Source organism: Toxotes jaculatrix, chromosome 17 (genome assembly GCF_017976425.1).
Source record: "Toxotes jaculatrix isolate fToxJac2 chromosome 17, fToxJac2.pri, whole genome shotgun sequence".
Taxonomy (NCBI): domain Eukaryota; kingdom Metazoa; phylum Chordata; class Actinopteri; family Toxotidae; genus Toxotes; species Toxotes jaculatrix.
Window position 1 is genome coordinate 17,414,452 of NC_054410.1, and position 17,116 is coordinate 17,431,567.

The window sequence follows — 17,116 nt, forward strand, 5'->3', positions numbered from 1 at the left end:
CTTTGAGCCCAACCTGTCACAGAAAATGTCAACAGTAAAAATTGCTGTATTGTACTGACCAATAGAGGTAATGATAAACAATAAAATGGAGTTCTTTGCAGCAATATTTAATTTTTTTGAGCCAAATGCCAAACTCCACAATAAATGCATTTCTTTTGTTTTTTGTATTCTATCCATAAAAGATGATAAAAAAAAAAATTCAACTCAATCTCTGTTTCCCTGTAGAATCATTAGGGGATGGTACCTCAGAGTCCTCTGTTCCATTACAGAATTTCTTCAGCTCATTCAAGATGAGTACGGTATCAGCTTCATTCACAGAGGAATATGCTACAGTTGGGATGTCAGGAGAGCACAGGAAAAAGCCTGGAAGCCTAGATGGAATGTGACATGTAACCTCATGTAAATATCCATATAAAGCATTTCTACCCACAGCATGAACATTTGCCCACAAACTTTTATGTATGATTGGACATTTTTTTTATATTCAGTGGACACTCACTTCAAAGGGTTGAAGGTTGGTCTGAATGTAAAAAGCTGTGAGATGTAATAGTTGGTTACATTGGCTGGGATTGCTGTGTTGTTAAAGAGCTCCAGGTTGGCTTGGTTCACAGAGAAGACTTGAATCTGAAAAAAATACAGTCAGAAGTAAGTCAGTAAATTACTTCTCAAAAATGCTCCTGGATTTCTCAGTAAAACTTAAATAATTAAACAGTAAAATGAAAATAGAAGGGCAAAGAAAATATCAAGGTAAGAAAAACACCAAACTCTCAGAGCACTGCTGGAGCTGGTCGTTGTGATCAATAACTGTAAGCCTCTGCCTCTGTCTGTCTGTCTTGCTCGTTCACCCTCTCTCTCTCTCACCAATATAACCTATGTCAGCTTTTGCATACAAATAACAACTGGCAAACCAAGTCACTTTCAAAAAGTTTCCTCATAATATTGTTTTCATGACCATTTTTGGGAGGCTTAGCCTTTCCTAGGCTTGACATACTTGAGTGGTGGAGACGAAGGTGGTAAGATCGTCCAGAGTGATAAATGTCACAAAGTTGCCGATGTAGTTGACAAACCAGGAGGTTGAGTTTAGTTCTGGATCACTGGCATTGTAACATCTGGCTCCAGAACCTTTGGAAAAGGGGAAAAATCCCAAACCTTGTCAATAAATAACACAACATATGTTCAAGTGTCATTTAAATTTCTTTAGATAAAGGTATTAAATTAGTTTTTAATAATAACATCTATGGTGCTGAGACATTTAAAGCTGTACCAGCAATACTTTTGCATAAAAATCCAAATTATTTTGTAGAGCTGGATGTGCATACTTTTATACCAAATGAGAAATGCCTCTGTAAACACAAAGTCGAATAAACAATCAGAATTAAGGTGTGGTGTTATTAGTATTAGATTGGTAAAATTAGAATTTCCTTTATTTTATTGTTTTACAAAATACAGCCATCATACATGGAATATTTGCTCAAAAGTGTCAATAATCTTACCAGCTCTCAAGTAGGTCCTGATGGTGGTGTACACATCACCCTGTCCAAACTCTGAGCTGTTGTATGTGAAGTTATTTCCCATTACAGAAACCCTAATTAAAAAGAAAACCACACAAGTGTTTACATATCATTTAATCTATCTATAATAGTCCATTTGTCAATGAGCTTTGTGACACTGTGAAAAAGAGGCTTACAGTTTCTGGAAGGCAAAACATGAAGCATTCTGCACTGCGGTGGAGCTGATGAGGCTCTTGGTGAGGAATCTAAGATAGTTCCTCAACCGTACGTCAAACCAGGAATTAACCTCTGATTTGCGGTTGCTGCTCAGGGCCAAAGACCAGACACAGGGGAGCGTCACCTTCTTCACATTGTCTGGAACATCCTCCTAATGGCATACACATGTATTTACACATTTAATGAGAGACTGCTTTGCTAGCATTCAAGGGGAATTGTAACATGCTCTCAGCACAATCCTCATGACTACATGGATTCATTGAGAATACCTTCAAATGTATTTATACATAATATAAATACATAATACATATGATCATACATATGATCATAATACATATTGATCATAATACATGCCTGCAATTTTCCACTAAAATCAAGATGTAAAAGTTGTACTCATCTCATCAACATTAATGTATATGTTCTACAGCAACATTCAGACAAGGGACATACAGTTTCTAGGAAGGCAGGAGTGTTGTTGTAGTTGTTGAAGATGACACAGATGTCAGAGTTGTTATCAATCACATTGGGTCGACTGAGGAACTGCTGCAGCTCTGAGGTGCTGATGGTACTCAGGAGCTGAAGAAAAATAGAGGGAGAAACGATTAAAAAAATACTACTGTATAACTACTGGGTGATACTGATACTGTATAGCTACCACTGTTTAAAACAATGTCTGAATTTCAACTTCTTCATCTTTGTGTGAATTTTTAAAAAGGGTTTAAGCAAGTATTTTTATATATCACCTCAGATTCACGTGTCTGTGGCAGAAGAGATGTGAACATAGACAAATCTGGAAAGCCAAAGCTGAGGAAAGTGTTTCTCAGATAGATGTAGAAGCTTCCACCACTGTAGCACTTGAGTGGCGTTGGACCTGTTTTAAAAAGAAATGAAATCACTGTGTACTCTGAGACAGAATAATATCTATTATTTTAAAGGCACAAAGTAAATATGCATTTACTTTTGCTGTAAAAGCACAAACAATCATTTCACAACAAATTTTCATTTGTCATAGATAAGCATCCCCATCGGTTTACTAGATAACAGGTGATCTGTAAGATTATCTCTTATACAGACCTCGCAGGAAGAGGAGGGTGCTTTTATAGATCTCCCTTTGGGTGTTGTTGCTGAATGTCACATGTAGTGTGTCCAGAAACGTGATCCTAAATTCATACAAATAATTAGTCAGAAGCAATTAAAAAAAACACACAGGCCTATGACACAATGATAATCACCACCACTACAGAAATACTTACATCTCTTGGCTGCTGTTACAACTCCTGTTCTGCCCGATGTCAAATAAAGGTGTCACCAGGCTGGGAGAAAGGTTGACCAGGAGAGGGCTCAGTCGAACCCGGAGCCACAGCAGGAACTCTGTGTCACTGATAGCTGGAGAGGACAGGCTCCCTCTGTCAAATACTGCCTGGAGGAAGGCAGATTTCACCACCTCTGTGTAGTTGGCTTGGTGGATCTAGGGGATTTTAAATAGAATTAATAAGAGTTTGAACTCTGAAATTAAATGGCTTTACATTTACAATTACAAATTGTGCTACCATTTGTTATCCCTTTCTATGGAAAAAGTCTGTCATAAGCTAAATGACAAGGAACACTTCTCTGCCTTTAAAATCCAAATGAAGATACAAAATACATTGCTATATCCAGAAATGCCTCTCTAGCCTTCCTTTAGGAAGGTGGGCCAATTGTGCCTGTTTGACTTGCAGCTGAGCACGCTAACCGCTAACTGCTAACTAAGTTACAACTCAGAGACACTGTAATATCTGTGGAGGTTCTGAAGAAACAAGACCACTCTATTCTGCAACTCAGATAAACATCCTTGACATTTGGAGCTAAGTTTAAAGCTGTTTTAATTGCTACAGCGGCTGCCTAGTTAAATTTTTATCTTAAGTTATCCTTGAAAATGATGTTAGCAATTGTTAGCAAGTTCAGTTTTTCTTCTTGTGTGTGCTAGCTTGTTCAACAAGCCAGGATTGGAAAGCTAAAAATTGCTATTATTCACAATTTGTGTCTTATTTGTGTCTCTTGTGTCTCATGTTACTGCTACAAAAAAATACAGTTTAGTATAGAATGGTACCACTTCTCTCAAACACTTCATTAAAACCTTCATAAAGGTATAATTTATTGCAGAGCTGTTGAATTAGCCTGCCTAGTTTTAGCTAGGAGTAGGTTATGTGATAAACTGGCATTTGAGTGTGTATGGTGTTGCAAAAATGAGCATTTTAATTCCAGCTGTACTTTAACATGGCAAACCTTGACATTTGCAGGTATGTTTAGAGCTGTTTAAACTGCTACAGCAGCTGACTAATCAATTTGCTGTCTAACCATGGCGGTTTGCTTACCTGTTCAACAAGGTGGCACCTAGATGGCTAAAGTGTGCTCATATATTGCTTTCTGATATAAATGGCAATATAGTAGTAGCACCTCTCAGTAATAACTGAGATAACTGAGATTTTTAAGTAAATTTTAAGTTTTGTTTCATTGCTGTGGTATAAAACTGCATTATTACCTTATTCCAGGTGTTTCTAATTGATATTTCAGAGTGTAATGTTGCGAAAAAGTGCATTTCAGTTTCAGTTGGTAGTTGTTCAGTAAGCACTATGCATGTAAAATGACCAACTTTGTCTCTTTGAACCTGTTTATATTTCTACAAAAGCTCACCAGTTAGCTTGAAATCAAAAATAAGCCTGCAAAATGACTTTAGTGAGTGCAGTTTTTTCTGGTGGATGTTTGCTGTCAGATATGTAGATGTTTACCTTGATGGCTGGTGAGACTATGTCAAAGAAAGCACCAAACTCAACAGGGCTGATGACTGTCATGATTTTTGTCACTTGTTGCATTGTCTTTAGTTGTGATGGAGTTGCAGCAAGCTCGGCCAGCTGAGTGACAGTGAGAAGATCTGCGACCTCCACCTAAAAGTTACAAGCAAGATTTCAGTAAGTAAACACTGACAGTGAAGCTCTAGTCTATTACGGAATGCGGCTGTATGCTTAGGTTAAGCACTGCACCTCCCATGTTACACAGTGAGCAGACTTAGACATTTTAGTATACAAAGCATGAATGATGGTGTGGATGGTGTGCCAAATGAATATATGTACGTGTCAATTTTAGGTAACTTGTGCTAAAACCACATCGGCACATATGATTAAAACATTGACACCTGCTCGATATTTTTGGACATGGTAAAATTGACAGATTTCAACCAACTCTGCTGCTTTTCCCCATTTGCCTGTTTAGATTATTTAGGACTCAAACCCTTGTCAAACAGCTAGATCGTGTTGGTCCACTTCAAAGCAGACGTTGTTGTCTGGATTTTAAAAGCATGAATTCAAAAGTTCAAATACTGTTAAATCCCTCTACTGATTTTGAAACATCCGGGTGAAAATTGAAATTCTAAATGATTTGTGTTAGTGCCATATTTATTTATGCAACATCTTTTGGTAATCATGGTAAAACATATACTTGTTGTCATGTGAATGTGGGAACTGGATCAGTCACAAAGTGAAGGGGGGTTTATGCTGTGTCTGTGTCCTCTTCCATATGTTTTTGCAGATCCTCATGACATTATAAGTGAGTGATTTGTAGTGATCCCACAGCAACTATGCTTCTTTGTAAGATTTCTCTTTTTTTATGTGGTCAAGCTGAAGCCTTGAACAATAATGCTCATAATTGGTTACTGCTTCATCACACAGAGATTGTAAATATACACATAAGGTTCAGTAAAGTGCTGAATGACTTGATTTGTGTATGTGGGTCCATGTAGCACTGATAATGGAGGATGACAGTCACCAAAACTGTCCACTGAATGAATTACTTGTCTGTCCATATAACTATGTACTTACACCTCTTGGTTTATTTGTAATAAGCCAACTGAAACTGACAAGGAGTAAAAGGCAACACTTACTCCATTGAAATTGTTCTTCAAGGTCACAAAATCAATATATGAGGCATGCACACGGAACCGACCAAAGTTGTTTTCAAGCCAACGTCTGTCATCATTGACAGATTCAACACAGGAGAGACCTAGAATTCAAAATAATTAATTTTTAAAGTGAACAGGCTTCCAATGTGGATTAATACACACTCACGGCACGTAAGTAATAGCAGTAAATGAAATGTTGTACATTTACTGCCATCCAGGTTACCTGAGGAAGAATGTCTACTAAGATAGTCCATTGCGAAAGTGAAAACCTGTTGGGTCTGCCTCACGGAGAGAAGAGTGAAAACATTGTCACATCCCTTGATGCTGTGAAGACAAAACATTTTTTTCCATTCAATGAAATGTGTGAAGTGTAGTAGTTCCATTCTTTATTCCCTTTCCCTTTTTAACCCTTCTGGTCAATATGACATGAAGATAAACAGTTTTAACTCACATCTCCTGATAGGAGCCACAGCTGATATTTCCAGGAACGATTTCAAACGTGTTTGAATTGATGCTTGGGAGGAATAGGGGTAGGTAAACCTGGAACCATAACTTGAATCCCTCAGCATCCAGCATGGATAGTTTTGGGCCAAGTGCCAAAAGTGTCAGATTTAGGATGGTGTCACGCACTCTTGGTTGAATGATTGTCAAGTTTTGCTAGAAGAAAATGACATAAATGTGTCAGGAGATACTTTTCATTTTAAAGGAAAAGCATTAACAAGCTAAATGTGATTAAGATGCTTACCTCTGCAGCACCACTAACAAATTTGTCAAAGAAAGAGCCAAGGTCTTCCACACTTGATGACACAGTAAGTTGTGTGAACACAAGTCTCACAAGTGTTTCATTTGATAAGTTGTTTGGTTCAAGAAGCAGTTCAGCTTTTTGTGTTGAAGAAAGAGAGTCTAGTACAGTCACCTAAGGGAGAGAAATGAGACAAAGATCATATTTAAATACTCTATTTTAAAAGGTCTTCATTAAATTTCTTTCAACAGGCACCCATTACTCTTTGCAACCACATAAACCCAAGCAGAGCCCACTACTGGTGCTGTAAAGGATTGACAACATATTCTCAGGGACTCACACACAAGCATTTGTTCATGTATGCTCTGTAAAACAGGAATTAGCCTTAACATATCTGTATAGGATATGGAGAACCACAGTCCTAGCAGCCCTAACATCTAAACTAGGAAATAAAAGTCCCCTTTTTAAATGTCTGTTGAGATTCCACAACATTTGGAGATCAGGAAAATGAGTCCCATAATGGATTAAAAACAATGACATTTGAAATACAATTTATACACACAAGAAAAGTAGAGTTGGACATAAACAAAAAGGATACATGCAGAAGTGGAAAAGAAGACAAAAAATCTATAATCCCTGTATCCACTATCAATAATCTGGCAAGTATTTCTTTTATTTCTACTTTAGAATGTGAATTTGTCTTGTTCACTTGCTTTGTTTTATCACCACTTGCTTTTTCATATTAATCTGCTTGCTTCTTTGATCAACTAACTCTCATATGTTTGCTTGTTCATGCACACTTTTTTCTAAATGTCTCTCTTATCTATTGAACTAATTGAGAAGAGAGCAGAAAAAAATTATAATACGATTTTAATGGCAATAGACATCCCTTATTCTGAGTAATAATACAAACAAAAACAAGAATCTGAGGATTCACAGTCCACCTTCCTGTCCAAAAGCCAATGTTGCAATACACTACATAGGATGCACTTAAACTGAGATACCTATAGTATGTTTGACCACAAAAAACCTCAAATCCAATACCAAACCTAAAATTTAAAATAACACTTTAATAAAATGATCAACTGTATGTTATACTGCTGCTAAGGAAAGACTGGAAGTAAGATGTATGACTCACCCCAGACAGGTTGAAGACTTTGAGGTCAGAGTATGTTGCATAGGTGGAAAATGGACCCAAGTTTGCCTCAAGCCATTGGGCATCACTCTGAATTCCCTGCCTGCAAACTGAAGAGCCCGCAGATGGGCGTTAGTATGCATGCCATTTAGCAAGCAATCATTTTTATTGATACACGAGACAAGTCAAGTGCCAGTTTTCTTCTCATTGCCATTTCAGTGCTTTTCTTTTTTTTTCTTTTGAATTCACAATTTCAAGCCAACGGACAGGCCCACACAAGCAATCACATGGCGCAGTTTACTGCGACAGCCCTACCTGGCTCATTGATGACACTGGCAGATTTTCTCAGGTAGCCCAGCAGAACAGGTGTGATTTCTTGTTGTCTGCGCAGCGGTATTGCAGGGAACACTTTGGCCAGCCCGCTCACACTGTAAAGGAAAAAAGAAAGATTCTTATGCTGTCCCTCATGAGTATTTTGCTACTTTGGTGCAATGCAATCTGGCTTGTTTGCGCAATGCTACTCACACAACACGGTAGTCTGTGCAGTTTATGTGTGAGGTTGCATTCTTGAGCATCACTGCAGTGAAACTTGGCAGGAAAGGAACCAGTTTGATATGGAACCAAGCAAACCAGTCCGCTGTGTTGAAGCGTGGGAAGTGGGGACTGATGATGGTGAAGGTCTTATTCATTACACGGTCTCTCACAACAGGTTGGAAATCAGGGTCCTGTCAAGTTACGACATGAGAGGATTTCAGCCCCACACAGTTTAGCTGCTGCAAGTACACCACACAGGATACTAGAAGGGATGTAATGAAATATTTCTTCATATGAACGAGTCCCGTTACAACTTCTGCAGAGGTTTAGATATGCATCTCAGTACTGCCTATGCTCGCTTCAAAGCCCAGGATTGTCCTTCTTCCCCCAGTGCCAAGAGTAGCCTACCTTTCCATCTGCTGTCAGCTGTGTCAGGAATTCATCCACATTTTCCAGAGCATTGCCCTCCTCAAGTCGCTCAAACACACGGTCGATTTGGTCTGTGTCATTGGAGTCCACTGAGCTCAGTGTCAGCTGTGCCACCTGAGCAGGAGTGAGCACTGACAACGTGTCGGCCTACAGAAGGAGAGCAATATGCAATCAAACAGCAGTACTTGCAAAACCATAGGCAAGACCTTTCAGTTTGGGAGGGGAAGAATACTACAACTGCAATCGCCACTCACACTGGAGAAGTTGGGATTGAGGGCTTGCAAATCCTGCAGGGTTGCAAAAGCAGAGAAGCCGCCAAGGTTGGTCTGTAGCCACTCTTTACTACCTCTGACAGAGGAGAGACAGCCAGGATCTGCAAAGAGGACAGAAACAAAGACAATGGTAGGGCACTACCACTGCATGTGGCCAAGGCTTTACCAAATTGAGCCTGAGCACCTGCCTTTACCTGAAGAGTCATTTCTTGAAAGGAATGGTTGGATGAAATGAGTGAAGACTGCTTGCTGTCTTTCTCTGTCCATGTACGGCCTTTGGCTGCCGAATACCTGGATGCTAAAATATGACAGGGTGCTTTTAACATCTAAACAAGTAGAAAACCGCAGGTGCCTTTACAATCTAGTTGACAGTGGAGCAAGATATCAAATAATTGCTTACACAGTCTGGTATGTAAAGCAGCTGAAGTTCTTGGAGCTCAGGCAGAATAGGAAGTTGGGGGATGCAGAGGCCAAAAATGGACGAATCTTGTTCTGGAACCAGCTGCGGACAAACTCTTGGCTCTGCAGTTCTGCCTGGCTGAAGCTGGCAATTCTCACCTCTCCAAGAGCATCAAGAGCAGGCGACAAGGATGGCTTGCTGTTGTTGGGGGCCTAGGGAGGGAAAAGTCACTTTGCTTTTTACACAGAATTCACACAGTGAAGCACAGATTTGATGAAACTGTGGGATTGGATTTACCATGGTGGCAAATGAGTCAAGAGCCTGGTCTAGTGCAGTGGAAGCTTTTTGGAAGAGAAGCTTCCAGACCTCTACCGGGTATGTGCTTTGGCTTTCCAGTGAGCATTTCATCAGTGTCACCAAGTTGCTGGGTGTGAGATGTGTAGCCTTGGAAAAAAGCACACAGCAAATAAGACAACTATTCTCAGAACTTGCAGAAATGTGTCCGAGGGCGGTAACGTAGCAAAAGCCAAATCTCTGACTGGGATTCACAGCTATTCCAAAAGCAATCTTACCGAGGAACAGGCATGTGCAGTGATGGTGAAATTGCACAGAACTGTAGAGGAATTGCCAGTAGAAAGGGCTTGTTGGAGTGATGATCTGGGAAAAACAAGAAGAAGAAAATCATTGTCACCTCAGGTAGGCTGTGTTAAAGAACTTTACCTATGCAAACTCAGCACCGGACAAAGCTGTAATTCACCTACCTGTTGACTGCACCACAGATGAGGCCCTCTGTGAAAAGATAATATTCCAGTATCAGACATTGTACCTTCCCAATGCGCTTTTGTCATCACACTTGAAATGTCTGCCGTTTCACAAACTTACCATCAACTGGGGTGTCCTCGCACTGGAGACAAGAAGAGCATTACAGTTAGTCTGGTGGCATAAGCAACTTAAAGTTCAAGTACTTTAATGTGGCCCCCTAAATGAAGTTAATGTGCCAAACTTGTGTGTGGGAAATTTTCATCAATATATTATCTTTTAATCCATGTCGTACTCCCATAGAAATGAACTTACCGTGAAGGAATCTGCAACTGAGCAACCTGTTTGAGAGAAAAATGAAAAGAAGGCATGGCATCAATACAGCTATCATCGCAGCAGTGGTCATCTGCTTTTCTGAAAAAGTACGTCAACATACGTGTGAATGTCTCCTTGATTGACTCTGTGCTTGATCTCACGCCCTGTGAAAGGTCCATTGGGAGGGATTTCACACTTTGCTGAAGACCAGTGATGCTAAAAGAAGAAAAGACAAATTGTTGTGACTTGTCTGGAGCCACACTTTGGCCTCATGCAAATCCAAAATGTCTGACTTTGGACCTCAGAAATATCTCTTACATAGCTGCGTAGGATGCACAGCTGATGTTAGTGGGGATCACCACCAAGCTGCCAGGATGGAGGCTGGCCATCACAGTGACCAAATAGACCTGGAACCACAGCTTGAAGTCTTCAGGCTCAAAGTCTTCAAATTCAGGAGCAAGGGCTGTCAAGGTCAGGTTCAAGATGGTGTCTCTTACAGCCACATTTGTGATGAAGGTGATGTTTCTCTGGAAATGACAGGATTAACGTTTCAGTTCAAGAAGACTCTTTTCTTTTTTCTACCTCTGTCAACTCCTGCTAGAAATGAGAGCAAGCATGGTCACACATCTTTGTACTTCAGTGCAGGAGGGACATGATCAGGGCATCATCAGCAGAAAGTCATTCACCAAGCATATCACAAATGCACCATTTTGAGTCAAATCTCAGCCCTTTAACATTAGTTTCTCTGCAAACATTGCCTGAGCCTTGGACAGGTTTTACGTGACCTGTTTGTCAGGCAACATTATGGAAAAATATGACAATCTTGACGTTAGCCATTCACCTGCTTGTTGATGTCTGTAAAAGTCTGGAAAAACTGATTGAGCTGCTCATCATCAGGGGACTGTGTCAAGCTTGTGAGCACCTCCCTTACGATGGTCTCATTTTCCAAAGCGCCGCTGTCTGGATCCAGGATCAGCTCAGCCTTCTGGTTTGGTGAGAGGGAGCCCACAACTGCCACCTGATGACACGGGGGATGTAGAAATTGCTTTCCTTTTTGACATGGCAAAAGCATCCCTGTGTGCTGACTTGTTAAGTTCCAAATATTGTGCTGCTGTTTTCAGGGAAGACTGCTAGTGAGGTGTACCACTTACCCCAGACAGGTTGAAGACTTTGAGGTCAGAGTATGATGCATAGGTGGAAAATGGACCCAAGTTTGCCTCAAGCCATTGGGCATCACTCTGAATTCCCTGCCTGCAAACTGAAGAGCCCGCAGATGGGCGTTAGTATGCGTGCCATTTAGCAAGCAATCATTTCTATTGATACACGAGACAAGTCAAGTGCCAGTTTTCTTCTCATTGCCATTTCAGTGCTTTTCTTTTTCTTTTGAATTCACAATTTCAAGCCAACGGACAGGCCCACACAAGCAATCACATGGCGCAGTTTACTGCGACAGCCCTACCTGGCTCATTGATGACACTGGCAGATTTTCTCAGGTAGCCCAGCAGAACAGGTGTGATTTCTTGTTGTCTGCGCAGCGGTATTGCAGGGAACACTTTGGCCAGCCCGCTCACACTGTAAAGGAAAAAAAGAAAGATTCTTATGCTGTCCCTCGTGAGTATTTTGCTACTTTGGTGCAATGCAATCTGGCTTGTTGGCGCAATGCTACTCACACAACACGGTAGTCTGTGCAGTTTATGTCTGAGGTTGCATTCTTGAGCATCACTGCAGTGAAACTTGGCAGGAAAGGAACCAGTTTGATATGGAACCAAGCAAACCAGTCCGCTGTGTTGAAGCGCGGGAAGTGGGGACTGATGATGGTGAAGGTCTTATTCATTACACGGTCTCTCACAACAGGTTGGAAATCAGGGTCCTGTCAAGTTACGACATGAGAGGATTTCAGCACCACACAGTTTAGCTGCTGCATCTCAGTACTGCCTATGCTCGCTTCAAAGCCCAGGATTGTCCTTCTTCCCCCAGTGCCAAGAGTAGCCTACCTTTCCATTTGCTGTCAGCTGTGTCAGGAATTCATCCACATTTTCCAGAGCATTGCCCTCCTCAAGTCGCTCAAACACACGGTCGATTTGGTCTGTGTCATTGGAGTCCACTGAGCTCAGTGTCAGCTGTGCCACCTGAGCAGGAGTGAGCACTGACAACGTGTCGGCCTACAGAAGGAGAGCAATATGCAATCAAACAGCAGTACTTGCAAAACCATAGCCAAGACCTTTCAGTTTGGGAGGGGAAGAATACTACAACTGCAATCGCCACTCACACTGGAGAAGTTGGGATTGAGGGCTTGCAAATCCTGCAGGGTTGCAAAAGCAGAGAAGCCGCCAAGGTTGGTCTGTAGCCACTCTTTACTACCTCTGACAGACGAGACACAGCCAGGATCTGCAAAGAGGACAGAAACAAAGACAATGGTGGGGCACTACCACTGCATGTGGCCAAGGCTTTACCAAATTGAGCCTGAGCACCTGCCTTTACCTGATGAGTCATTTCTTGAAAGGAATGGTTGGATGAAATGAGTGAAGACTGCTTGCTGTCTTTCTCTGTCCATGTACGGCCTTTGGCTGCCGAATACCTGGATGCTAAAATATGAGAGGGCGCTTTTAACATCTAAACAAGTAGAAAACTGCAGGTGCCTTTACAATCTAGTTGACAGTGGAGCAAGATATCAAATAATTGCTTACACAGTCTGGTATGTAAAGCAGCTGAAGTTCTTGGAGCTCAGGCAGAATAGGAAGTTGGGGGATGCAGAGGCCAAAAATGGACGAATCTTGCTCTGGAACCAGCTGCGGACAAACTCTTGGCTCTGCAGTTCTGCCTGGCTGAAGCTGGCAATTCTCACCTCTCCAAGAGCATCAAGAGCAGGCGACAAGGATGGCTTGCTGTTGTTGGGGGCCTAGGGAGGGAAAAGTCACTTTGCTTTTTACACAGAATTCACACAGTGAAGCACAGATTTGATGAAAATGTGGGATTGGATTTACCATAGTGGCAAATGAGTCAAGAGCCTGGTCTAGTGCAGTGGAAGCTTTTTGGAAGAGAAGCTTCCAGACCTCTACCGGGTATGTGCTTTGGCTTTCCAGTGAGCATTTCATCAGTGTCACCAAGTTGCTGGGTGTGAGATGTGTAGCCTTGGAAAAAAGCACACAGCAAATAAGACAACTATTCTCAGAACTTGCAGAAATGTGTCCGAGGGCGGTAACGTAGCAAAAGCCAAATCTCTGACTGGGATTCACAGCTATTCCAAAAGCAATCTTACCGAGGAACAGGCATGTGCAGTGATGGTGAAATTGCACAGAACTGTAGAGGAATTGCCAGTAGAAAGGGCTTGTTGGAGTGATGATCTGGGAAAAACAAGAAGAAGAAAATCATTGTCACCTCAGGTAGGCTGTGTTAAAGAACTTTACCTATGCAAACTCAGCACCGGACAAAGCTGTAATTCACCTACCTGTTGACTGCACCACAGATGAGGCCCTCTGTGAAAAGATAATATTCCAGTATCAGACATTGTACCTTCCCAATGCGCTTTTGTCATCACACTTGAAATGTCTGCCGTTTCACAAACTTACCATCAACTGGGGTGTCCTCGCACTGGAGACAAGAAGAGCATTACAGTTAGTCTGGTGGCATAAGCAACTTAAAGTTCAAGTACTTTAATGTGGCCCCCTAAATGAAGTTAATGTGCCAAACTTGTGTGTGGGAAATTTTCATCAATATATTATCTTTTAATCCATGTCGTACTCCCATCGAAATGAACTTACCGTGAAGGAATCTGCAACTGAGCAACCTGTTTGAGAGAAAAATGAAAAGAAGGCATGGCATCAATACAGCTATCATCGCAGCAGTGGTCATCTGCTTTTCTGAAAAAGTACGTCAACATACGTGTGAATGTCTCCTTGATTGACTCTGTGCTTGATCTCACGCCCTGTGAAAGGTCCATTGGGAGGGATTTCACACTTTGCTGAAGACCAGTGATGCTAAAAGAAGAAAAGACAAATTGTTGTGACTTGTCTGGAGCCACACTTTGGCCTCATGCAAATCCAAAATGTCTGACTTTGGACCTCAGAAATATCTCTTACATAGCTGCGTAGGATGCACAGCTGATGTTAGTGGGGATCACCACCAAGCTGCCAGGATGGAGGCTGGCCATCACAGTGACCAAATAGACCTGGAACCACAGCTTGAAGTCTTCAGGCTCAAAGTCTTCAAATTCAGGAGCAAGGGCTGTCAAGGTCAGGTTCAAGATGGTGTCTCTTACAGCCACATTTGTGATGAAGGTGATGTTTCTCTGGAAATGACAGGATTAACGTTTCAGTTCAAGAAGACTCTTTTCTTTTTTCTACCTCTGTCAACTCCTGCTAGAAATGAGAGCAAGCATGGTCACACATCTTTGTACTTCAGTGCAGGAGGGACATGATCAGGGCATCATCAGCAGAAAGTCATTCACCAAGCATATCACAAATGCACCATTTTGAGTCAAATCTCAGCCCTTTAACATTAGTTTCTCTGCAAACATTGCCTGAGCCTTGGACAGGTTTTACGTGACCTGTTTGTCAGGCAACTTTATGGGAAAATATGACAATCTTGACGTTAGCCATTCACCTGCTTGTTGATGTCTGTAAAAGTCTGGAAAAACTGATTGAGCTGCTCATCATCAGGGGACTGTGTCAAGCTTGTGAGCACCTCCCTTACGATGGTCTCATTTTCCAAAGCGCCGCTGTCTGGATCCAGGATCAGCTCAGCCTTCTGGTTTGGTGAGAGGGAGCCCACAACTGCCACCTGATGACACGGGGGATGTAGAAATTGCTTTCCTTTTTGACATGGCAAAAGCATCCCTGTGTGCTGACTTGTTAAGTTCCAAATATTATGCTGCTGTTTTCAGGGAAGACTGCTAGTGAGGTGTACCACTTACCCCAGACAGGTTGAAGACTTTGAGGTCAGAGTATGATGCATAGGTGGAAAATGGGCCCAAGTTTGCCTCAAGCCATTGGGCATCACTCTGAATTCCCTGCCTGCAAACTGAAGAGCCCGCAGATGGGCGTTAGTATGCGTGCCATTTAGCAAGCAATCATTTCTATTGATACACGAGACAAGTCAAGTGCCAGTTTTCTTCTCATTGCCATTTCAGTGCTTTTCTTTTTCTTTTGAATTCACAATTTCAAGCCAACGGACAGGCCCACACAAGCAATCACATGGCGCAGTTTACTGCGACAGCCCTACCTGGCTCATTGATGACACTGGCAGATTTTCTCAGGTAGCCCAGCAGAACAGGTGTGATTTCTTGTTGTCTGCGCAGCGGTATTGCAGGGAACACTTTGGCCAGCCCGCTCACACTGTAAAGGAAAAAAAGAAAGATTCTTATGCTGTCCCTCGTGAGTATTTTGCTACTTTGGTGCAATGCAATCTGGCTTGTTTGCGCAATGCTACTCACACAACACGGTAGTCTGTGCAGTTTATGTCTGAGGTTGCATTCTTGAGCATCACTGCAGTGAAACTTGGCAGGAAAGGAACCAGTTTGATATGGAACCAAGCAAACCAGTCCGCTGTGTTGAAGCGCGGGAAGTGGGGACTGATGATGGTGAAGGTCTTATTCATTACACGGTCTCTCACAACAGGTTGGAAATCAGGGTCCTGTCAAGTTACGACATGAGAGGATTTCAGCACCACACAGTTTAGCTGCTGCATCTCAGTACTGCCTATGCTCGCTTCAAAGCCCAGGATTGTCCTTCTTCCCCCAGTGCCAAGAGTAGCCTACCTTTCCATTTGCTGTCAGCTGTGTCAGGAATTCATCCACATTTTCCAGAGCATTGCCCTCCTCAAGTCGCTCAAACACACGGTCGATTTGGTCTGTGTCATTGGAGTCCACTGAGCTCAGTGTCAGCTGTGCCAGCTGAGCAGGAGTGAGCACTGACAACGTGTCGGCCTACAGAAGGAGAGCAATATGCAATCAAACAGCAGTACTTGCAAAACCATAGCCAAGACCTTTCAGTTTGGGAGGGGAAGAATACTACAACTGCAATCGCCACTCACACTGGAGAAGTTGGGATTGAGGGCTTGCAAATCCTGCAGGGTTGCAAAAGCAGAGAAGCCGCCAAGGTTGGTCTGTAGCCACTCTTTACTACCTCTGACAGACGAGACACAGCCAGGATCTGCAAAGAGGACAGAAACAAAGACAATGGTGGGGCACTACCACTGCATGTGGCCAAGGCTTTACCAAATTGAGCCTGAGCACCTGCCTTTACCTGATGAGTCATTTCTTGAAAGGAATGGTTGGATGAAATGAGTGAAGACTGCTTGCTGTCTTTCTCTGTCCATGTACGGCCTTTGGCTGCCGAATACCTGGATGCTAAAATATGAGAGGGCGCTTTTAACATCTAAACAAGTAGAAAACTGCAGGTGCCTTTACAATCTAGTTGACAGTGGAGCAAGATATCAAATAATTGCTTACACAGTCTGGTATGTAAAGCAGCTGAAGTTCTTGGAGCTCAGGCAGAATAGGAAGTTGGGGGATGCAGAGGCCAAAAATGGACGAATCTTGCTCTGGAACCAGCTGCGGACAAACTCTTGGCTCTGCAGTTCTGCCTGGCTGAAGCTGGCAATTCTCACCTCTCCAAGAGCATCAAGAGCAGGCGACAAGGATGGCTTGCTGTTGTTGGGGGCCTAGGGAGGGAAAAGTCACTTTGCTTTTTACACAGAATTCACACAGTGAAGCACAGATTTGATGAAAATGTGGGATTGGATTTACCATAGTGGCAAATGAGTCAAGAGCCTGGTCTAGTGCAGTGGAAGCTTTTTGGAAGAGAAGCTTCCAGACCTCTACCGGGTATGTGCTTTGGCTTTCCAGTGAGCATTTCATCAGTGTCACCAAG

General features: G+C 42.3%; 1 protein-coding gene across 1 annotated transcript in view; it reads right to left on the minus strand.

Moving 5' to 3' along the window:
- The window catches only part of LOC121197632, a 51,012-nt gene that overhangs the window by 8,383 nt on the left and 25,513 nt on the right, over positions 1 to 17,116 (minus strand). The window contains exons 75-123 of the mRNA XM_041061319.1: positions 16,278 to 16,396; positions 16,003 to 16,170; positions 15,679 to 15,878; positions 15,468 to 15,580; positions 15,160 to 15,266; positions 14,850 to 15,026; positions 14,327 to 14,535; positions 14,130 to 14,224; positions 14,009 to 14,034; positions 13,817 to 13,838; positions 13,696 to 13,723; positions 13,507 to 13,591; positions 13,232 to 13,378; positions 12,935 to 13,146; positions 12,729 to 12,832; positions 12,517 to 12,635; positions 12,242 to 12,409; positions 11,918 to 12,117; positions 11,707 to 11,819; positions 11,399 to 11,505; positions 11,089 to 11,265; positions 10,566 to 10,774; positions 10,369 to 10,463; positions 10,248 to 10,273; positions 10,056 to 10,077; positions 9,935 to 9,962; positions 9,746 to 9,830; positions 9,471 to 9,617; positions 9,174 to 9,385; positions 8,968 to 9,071; positions 8,756 to 8,874; positions 8,481 to 8,648; positions 8,064 to 8,263; positions 7,854 to 7,966; positions 7,542 to 7,648; positions 6,407 to 6,577; positions 6,113 to 6,318; positions 5,885 to 5,985; positions 5,644 to 5,762; positions 4,496 to 4,651; positions 2,981 to 3,195; positions 2,802 to 2,887; positions 2,471 to 2,598; positions 2,178 to 2,303; positions 1,688 to 1,878; positions 1,494 to 1,585; positions 992 to 1,122; positions 500 to 624; positions 245 to 371 (exon numbers count right to left, since the gene is read on the minus strand). Of these exons, the coding sequence (XP_040917253.1) occupies positions 245 to 371; positions 500 to 624; positions 992 to 1,122; positions 1,494 to 1,585; positions 1,688 to 1,878; positions 2,178 to 2,303; positions 2,471 to 2,598; positions 2,802 to 2,887; positions 2,981 to 3,195; positions 4,496 to 4,651; positions 5,644 to 5,762; positions 5,885 to 5,985; positions 6,113 to 6,318; positions 6,407 to 6,577; positions 7,542 to 7,648; positions 7,854 to 7,966; positions 8,064 to 8,263; positions 8,481 to 8,648; positions 8,756 to 8,874; positions 8,968 to 9,071; positions 9,174 to 9,385; positions 9,471 to 9,617; positions 9,746 to 9,830; positions 9,935 to 9,962; positions 10,056 to 10,077; positions 10,248 to 10,273; positions 10,369 to 10,463; positions 10,566 to 10,774; positions 11,089 to 11,265; positions 11,399 to 11,505; positions 11,707 to 11,819; positions 11,918 to 12,117; positions 12,242 to 12,409; positions 12,517 to 12,635; positions 12,729 to 12,832; positions 12,935 to 13,146; positions 13,232 to 13,378; positions 13,507 to 13,591; positions 13,696 to 13,723; positions 13,817 to 13,838; positions 14,009 to 14,034; positions 14,130 to 14,224; positions 14,327 to 14,535; positions 14,850 to 15,026; positions 15,160 to 15,266; positions 15,468 to 15,580; positions 15,679 to 15,878; positions 16,003 to 16,170; positions 16,278 to 16,396 (6,305 nt within the window). The remainder of the gene's footprint in view (positions 1 to 244; positions 372 to 499; positions 625 to 991; positions 1,123 to 1,493; positions 1,586 to 1,687; positions 1,879 to 2,177; positions 2,304 to 2,470; positions 2,599 to 2,801; positions 2,888 to 2,980; positions 3,196 to 4,495; positions 4,652 to 5,643; positions 5,763 to 5,884; positions 5,986 to 6,112; positions 6,319 to 6,406; positions 6,578 to 7,541; positions 7,649 to 7,853; positions 7,967 to 8,063; positions 8,264 to 8,480; positions 8,649 to 8,755; positions 8,875 to 8,967; positions 9,072 to 9,173; positions 9,386 to 9,470; positions 9,618 to 9,745; positions 9,831 to 9,934; positions 9,963 to 10,055; positions 10,078 to 10,247; positions 10,274 to 10,368; positions 10,464 to 10,565; positions 10,775 to 11,088; positions 11,266 to 11,398; positions 11,506 to 11,706; positions 11,820 to 11,917; positions 12,118 to 12,241; positions 12,410 to 12,516; positions 12,636 to 12,728; positions 12,833 to 12,934; positions 13,147 to 13,231; positions 13,379 to 13,506; positions 13,592 to 13,695; positions 13,724 to 13,816; positions 13,839 to 14,008; positions 14,035 to 14,129; positions 14,225 to 14,326; positions 14,536 to 14,849; positions 15,027 to 15,159; positions 15,267 to 15,467; positions 15,581 to 15,678; positions 15,879 to 16,002; positions 16,171 to 16,277; positions 16,397 to 17,116) is intronic.